General features: G+C 38.9%; 1 protein-coding gene across 1 annotated transcript; it reads right to left on the reverse strand.

Moving 5' to 3' along the window:
* Positions 1-533: 533 nt before the first annotated feature.
* Positions 534-6066, reverse strand: LOC141398109 (uncharacterized). The gene is made up of 2 exons (XM_073975338.1): positions 5947-6066; positions 534-5888 (listed from the first exon to the last, which is right to left on the reverse strand). The coding sequence occupies exons 1-2, from the start codon at positions 6064-6066 to the stop codon at positions 534-536; spliced, it is 5475 nt and encodes a 1824-aa protein (XP_073831439.1).
* Between the last annotated feature and the right edge of the window lie 1153 nt (positions 6067-7219).

A 7219-nucleotide genomic window follows, 5' to 3' on the forward strand; every position in this document is an offset into this window, starting at 1 on the left:
TTTTAAAAAATATTTTCTCAATAATCGTGGATCTTTTAAAAAATATTTTCTCAATAATCGTGGATCTTTTAAAAAATATTTTCTCAATAAACGTGGATTTTTTAAAAAATATTTTCTCAATAAACGTGGATTTTTTAAAAAATATTTTCTCAATAATCGTGGTTTTTTTTTAGAAATATTTTCTCAATAATCGTGGATCTTTTAAAAAATATTTTCTCAATAATCGTGGATTTTTTTAAAAATATTTTCTCAATAATCGTGGATTTTTTTAGAAATATTTTCTCAATAATCGTGGATTTTTTTTAAAAATATTTTCTCAATAATCGTGGATTTTTTTAGAAATATTTTCTCAATAATCGTGGATCTTTTAAAAGATATTTTCTGAACAAACGAGGAACACCTCTCTAGGCATCGATAGTAACGCTTAGATGAGAAAACAACAACAACATATTTTTTATCGTAATTTATTTAAATTATGTTTTATTTGTTTTTTTTTTCAAAATCAAAAATTGTTTTTTAAATTATTTACAAATTTATTTCTTCGAGGAACATTTCTTCTTCTTAAGTTTAGATTTTTCCTTTGCCGTCTTCCCCTGATATTTGCTAGGATGCACCCTCTGGACGTGGGCCGATAAATTTGAACTATATTTATATTCTTTGTCACAATATTTACATTTGTAGAGAGCAGTAATACCCTCGTGCTGGACCTTGTGTTCCTTTAAAGCCATCCATGTCTGATAGACTTTGTCGCATTGATCACATGGATAGGTTTTCTTTGTGTTGCGCAACTCCAATTTCTTGCGCCGTTGTTCCTTGTACTCCTCAACATGAGACTTTCTAAAGTGTGAACGCATTAAGTCGGCCACTTTAAAGGCCTTGTGGCATACAGAACAAACATATTTACGTTCCGGCCGATGGCTTAAAATGTGACCCTTTAAAACGGTCGGATATTTAAAGATCTTATCACAAATTGGACACTGGCTGAGTTTCGATTTATGGAAGTGACTTTGATGTGATCTCAAACACCTTTTCGTTTTGTATGACTTTCCACAATCTGGACAAGTGATGGGTCGAGATATATTGCTTTCAACACCTTCACAATAGTTTCGATGGTTTCTTAAGTTGAATTTATCGCTATATTCTTTTCCACAATTATTGCATTTGAACATTTCCCTTACTTCGGGGGACAATCTTTGGCCATGTTTTTGTGAAAGATGTTGCAACAACTGGAATTTTGTTGTAAAAATAGCACAACAAATTCCACATTTGAAGGCTCGATCTATACGATGATAGTAGACATGTTTCTCGAGTTCATAACGATAGCGTAGCTGAAGCTGGCAGCATTCAATGTAACATTCTTCGATAGGATGCTGCTGTGTAAAGTGTTGTTGCAGTAGCTTAAATCGTGCGAAGGTGTCGTTACAAATTCTACATTCTAGGTTGGGTCTCCACTTGGCTATCAGATCATCATACTGTTCGAGGGTTTCAGGACGTTTCAAATGTTTTTTGTAGGAATATTTTCGGCGACGTTTTGTTTGAGGATTGTAGGAATAAGTTTCAGTTTCATTGAGGCTTTCTTCAGTGGCAGAAGTCTCCGCATCAGAGTTATCATACTTAAAGGCTGGCCTATATTGTAGTTGATGGCCTTCATTCTCATTTTCGGAACCTTCCGAACTGCTTTCATCGGACATATCAAAATCATAAGCAGTTTCGTGTAGTGGAGCTTGGAAAGGTATATGAGCCTGAGAAGTTTCTTGTACATTTCCATTGTTTTCCTCATCGGAGACATCATATTTGTATGCACTTTTCACTTGCCGGTTGGTGTAGCAACTTTGCTCGCCCCTTTCATTACTTTGCCAACTATTTTTCTCAGCGGAGGCATCAAATTTGCATGTACTTCTCAATTGATTGGCGCTTGAGTGGTACTGATCACCTCCGATATTCACTTGGCGGTTCGGATGCCTGCATTCCGCAGCAGTTTCCTTTCCTTGTCCATAATATTTCTCATCAGAGCCACCAAATGTTTGTGGATATTTCAATTGCTGGGCCGATGGGTTGAATGTATTACGGCTGGTTGGGCGCCACATTTCTTGACAAATATTTTCTCTTTGTCCATTATTTTTGTCATTAGAGGCATCAACTTGTTTGGTATTCGGATCAAAATGATTGTCTGTTTTATTCACCTGGGTGTTTGGGTTCCAGATTTTCTTAGGACCTACTGCTTGTCCATTATTTTCCTCATCGGAAATATCAAAATCGTAGGCAGTTTTCTGAAATTCCATATTCGGTACAACAAATTGATTGGCTTCGATATTCTCATGAGCTTGGAGGTAATTTTTTTCTTCATAAGGTTTTTCATCTCCATTATTTCCGTCAAGCATTCCGTAAGCAGTTGTGGCTACATTGACATTTAAAGACGCCTGCGATTGAGGAACATTCACCAAACCCTCGAAATATTTGTTGCCCTCAGCCGCTTCTGCTTCGTCTCGATTAGTTTCCTCATCGCTGACATCAAAATCAAAGGCAGATTTAAATCGTTTGCCATTAGATTCATCGGAATTATCGATGCCATGCTGAGTGGCCTTGGTTTCCTTGGCCATATTTTCCAGGCAAATTCCACCATCCGTGTTGTATTCCTTATCTTTGTTAAGCCTCTGATCCTGGGCATTTTGTTGTGATAACTCTTTCATTCGTTTTAGTGATTTCTGTTTTCGTTTGCCTTGCTCAATAGGCATTTCCTCATCAGAAATACCACTACTGGCTGTATTGTTTGCATCAAATTCTCCTGCTGACCATTCTGATTCTGAGGAGGAAAAATCATCACCATCTTCAGATTCAAGCGGCTCATTATTCGAATTATTGATGTTGGGTGCCGAAGACGGTGTACCATTGGCGGCATAGTCTAAGACTGCCTTGCGATATCTCGTCTCATAGCCTTGATGCTGAGATTGAGTAACACTTATGTTGGGCGCCAAGTGAGTTAAATTCGTACCTTCCTCATTTGAGTGCTGAGCACAGTGGTCGCGATCCATAGAACTGTTGGCGTTGGGTGTTAAATTCGGTCTAACTTCGGCAATAGCTGTAGTTGAAGGTATGGTGATTTCACAGCCGTCATAGGCGGCCGATATCTTTGGATCCGCAATCACATCCTTAGAGCTCCTAGACTTTACTTCCATAGTTGAATTTGAAGGTCTCACCTCACAACCTTGTTCCTTTGACATGTTAACGTTGAGCGCCATAAATGAAGAATCCCTGTCACAGCCAATAAAGTTTTCTGTGGGCTCCAATCTTGATGAGTTTCCAGGGTTTATAGTTGAATATTCTGCGTAACTGGTTTTATCACTGGTGATGCTTGTGTTGGGCGCCATACCAAATGTTAGAACCTTAGAACTGTTAAGACTGGTCTCCATAGCCAAATTTGAATGTCTGTTGGCACAGCCTTGATCCTGAAACTTGTTAACATTGGGCGCCATAATTTGAAAATCTTTGTCGCACCCAATGCCATTATCATTAGGCGCAAAATTGGATGAGTTTTGAGGTCTCACTACGGCTGTGCTTGGATATTCTGCATACCGGAGTTGGTCATTAGCGTTGTTTGTGTTGGGCGCCATGCCAGACATTAGAGCCTTAGAACTGCTAGAATTGGTCTCCATAGCTGAATTTGAATGTCTGTTGACACAGCCTTGATCTTGAGACTCGTTAAAATTGGGCGCCATAATTTGAAAATCGTTGTCGCAACCAATGCCATTATCATTTGGCGCCAAATTGGATGAGTTTTGAGGTCTCACTAGGGCTGTGCTTGGATATTCTGCATATCGAGGTTTGTCATTAGCGTTGCTTGTGTTGGGCGCCATGCCAGATGTTTGCGATCCATGAATATTTAAATCATTGGAAGGTGTGTCTGGTAATCCTTGAACACCCGAATCATTGGAAGTTACGCCTAATCCAAATGCCTGGCCTTTTGTATCTGGGTGATTACTAGAAGAAGTTATATTGTGATCAGAGTTGCAGATAACAAAGTTTTGGGGCTTGTTGTACAGTTGATTGGAGACAAAACTTCGGGATGCTGAATTAGAATATTCTGTATTGAAGTGGCTATCACTAGAACTTTCAACATTGGGCGCCAGGTGAGATGTCTGATTTGCTGCAAGGACATTGAAGCCATGGGTGGTTGTGTTGTGGTCGGCTTTTGGTCCCATTGAGGCTGGGGGATTTCTATGAAGAGAATTATTGTGACCAAAATCACTGGTAACAAAGTTTTGGTGATTTTTGTTCACGTGATTGGCGCTTAATTCTGTGGATCCTGATTCAATTGCCATTGCAGACCTATTATCTAGGGAACTATTGGTCGTAGGAGGTATATGTGTAGCTAATCCTTGCGTTAAATTTTGTTCAGGGACTTCAGACTTTATTTCATCCAATATTTCCAGATTTTCTCCATGATATCTCTGGCCAAAATGTAAATTGGCTGGTTGAGAAGTTCTTGGAATTTCCAAAGGATACGACTCTTCGTGACACTCTGATTTTATATCAGTTAGATTAAACTGCTCGGAATTTTGATTGGCTAAAGGTAAAAATTGCTGCTTAGTAAGCACATTTGACTGGCCATTGGATGACCCATCGCTGTCCTCTGATTTTATAGAAGAAGAATTAATTGCGGCGGAATTTTGCCTGCCTAATGGCTCAGTTTGTTTGGCAGTTGGTGTATTTTGGCCGTGATATGACTGTCCAATTTCCTCGGATTTGATGGTAATATTTGGTGACTGAACTGAACTTCCAACAACTGCTTCCTGATGTGAACGATTAAGGAAGCCATAAGAACTCCTCGAACTCGCTGTTGGATAATTCCAAGGTTGAAATGAATTTGTAGAATTTGTTCTTGAGCCACTTTCATGATAAAGATTCCCTTCTTGCAGAGAATTTCGAACAGCAATTATTGGAGAGGCAGTTGTAGGCGGGAACCTTTCTTGGGGATTTGAATTTCTTGAGTTATTGAAAGACTCAAATGCATTTGTAGAATTTGTGTTGGGAGAATTCGTTTTGGTGTTTCCATTGCCATGGTGAGGAAGATTTCCTTCTTGCAGAGAATTTCGATCAGCAATTATTGTAGAGGATGATGTAGGTGGAAATGTTTCTCGGGGATTTGAATTTCTTGAGTTCGAGGTTGAGTTATTCGAAGATTCAAATGAATTTGTAGAATTTGTAGTAGGAGAATTCGTCGCAGTGTTTCCATTGCCTTGATGGCGAAGATTTTCTTGCTGCCAAGAATTTCGACCATCAATTACTGGGGAGGAAGTTGGAGGCGGAAATCTTTCTCGAGGATTCAATTGTGTTTGCTGTGAGTTCCATGATGTAGATTCCCTGTAGACATTGCTTAGATTTTGTTGGCTATTGTTGGAATACATATCGCGGGAATTTTGGTGAGACTGAGATAAGGCAAATGATGTTGATTTCCTCCGGCTAGAGTTGTTTAGATTCTGATGGCTATCAATGGAATTCATATGACTTCTAGGATGCCATGAATCACCGCGAGAATGTAATGTTCCGTGGGAAACACTACTGCCGCTTGCAGAAGATGACGAACTTGACACACCCATGTTGAATTGTTCGTCGCTTTCGTTTCTATTTGTGGTATTCTGTTCAATATGAAATTGAGATGTCGCTGCATTTTCAGGTGCGGATAAATTTCTATCACCCTCTGGAGAATTAGTTGTCGGACCACATGATGATAAGTTGTCCTCTTCTAAGGGAATATTTTTCGCATTCACTTCAATTAGAGTCTTTTGGGCTTTACAAACTGTTTCTTGGAATCTATAGAAGTTCATGAGAGATGACCAGCATTGTGTACATATGTAGGTGAAAGTTTTGGACCATTCCACCTGGAAAAACTAAAACAAATACATTTTTAGAATACATATCGAATGAAATTTTATCCTTTTAACTTACCATTGGAAGGAAATATTTTTCCACAAGTTTGTACAACTGATTTGGCTGGCCATCACCATTAAAGAGACAGTGATGTTGACCACCGAGGACAGAACACAGGCGACAATATTTTTTCTCCATTGTAGTGTGTACAGAAAAGAAAAAAACCAATCAAACAATCAACTGAAGATGACAAGTGTCAAAGTAGCAATGAAATCAACAATCATCACGCCCTTGTTGTTACCAATTTGAATTTAGGATCTTTGCAATCTGTGTGAAGATCAGGTAGCCACAAAAAATATCAACATAATTAGAAAAAAAATGATTTTTTGAGTTTTATGGCAGCCACCCTGCACCGAATGTTTAAAGGTAGCTCAATATAAGTAGGTAAGAGCAGGTAAGATATAGGGTCCTTTTGATTGTGGCCATAAACTTGTGTCGGATTCCAATATGATTTAAATATCATATAAATTCTTATTGCCTTTGTCAAGATTGGGCGCCAATTTCTAATTTGAATGCAAAACACAGGTGTCTCATAACATTAGAACAGTCAGTACCTGATCTAACAGCCTTGTACCTTGAACTTCAAATAGCTAAGAGCACGCTAGATACATTTTCCTCTTGATTGTGGCTATAAACTCGAGTCGGATTACCGTGTGATATAAATATCATATAAATTCTTATTGACCTTTGCTAAGAATGGGCGCCAGTTCTCATAGCATTAGACCAATCAACACCTGATCTAACAGCTGTCGTCTGCCTGGAACTTCAAACTGTTTTTATTGCACAATATCAACAAATAATACCTTAAATAAGGAACACCGAGCGAAGCATGATAGAATATCTACATGCCAACATGGGTGTGCCATGTTCGTTGCCTTCTTCGTTGCAGCCACGCAGAAGAATATTCAAGCCCTAGAAACTCAGGAACATTGGAGACCACAGAAAATGTCGTTAGCTGTGACAAAGATTCTCAAATTATGGCGCCCAATGTTAAAATGTCTCAAAATCAAAGCTGTGAGATAAGACATTCAAATTCAACTATGGAAATAAAGTGTAAGAGGTCTAAGGATGGGAAGGAGGATGAGCGATGGTAACATTTGGAAGTCTCAGGAGCAGGGCTGTGAAACCACCAGACCTTCAACTACAGCTAATGCTGAGGCTAGACAAAATTTGACACTCAACGCTAACAGTTCCAGGGGTCGAGACCACTGTGCTCATCAATCAAATGAGGAAGCTACGAACTTTAACTCCTTGGCGCCCAACATAAACATTTCCCAATCTCAGCGTCAAG

This window comes from Musca autumnalis, unplaced genomic scaffold (genome assembly GCF_047663935.1).
Source record: "Musca autumnalis isolate F117 unplaced genomic scaffold, ASM4766393v1 scaffold_3, whole genome shotgun sequence".
Classification (NCBI taxonomy): Eukaryota; Metazoa; Arthropoda; class Insecta; order Diptera; family Muscidae; genus Musca; species Musca autumnalis.

What these genes read in the sequence shown, in the direction of transcription:
- LOC141398109 (XM_073975338.1), bottom strand. Translation starts at nt 6,066, where the DNA reads ATGGAGAAAAAATATTGTCGCCTGTGTTCTGTCCTCGGTGGTCAACAT. An exon ending in AAAAATATTTCCTTCCAATG is followed by an intron (nt 5,889 to 5,946) that starts GTAAGTTAAAAG and finishes TATTTGTTTTAG; the next exon opens with TTTTTCCAGGTGGAATGGTC.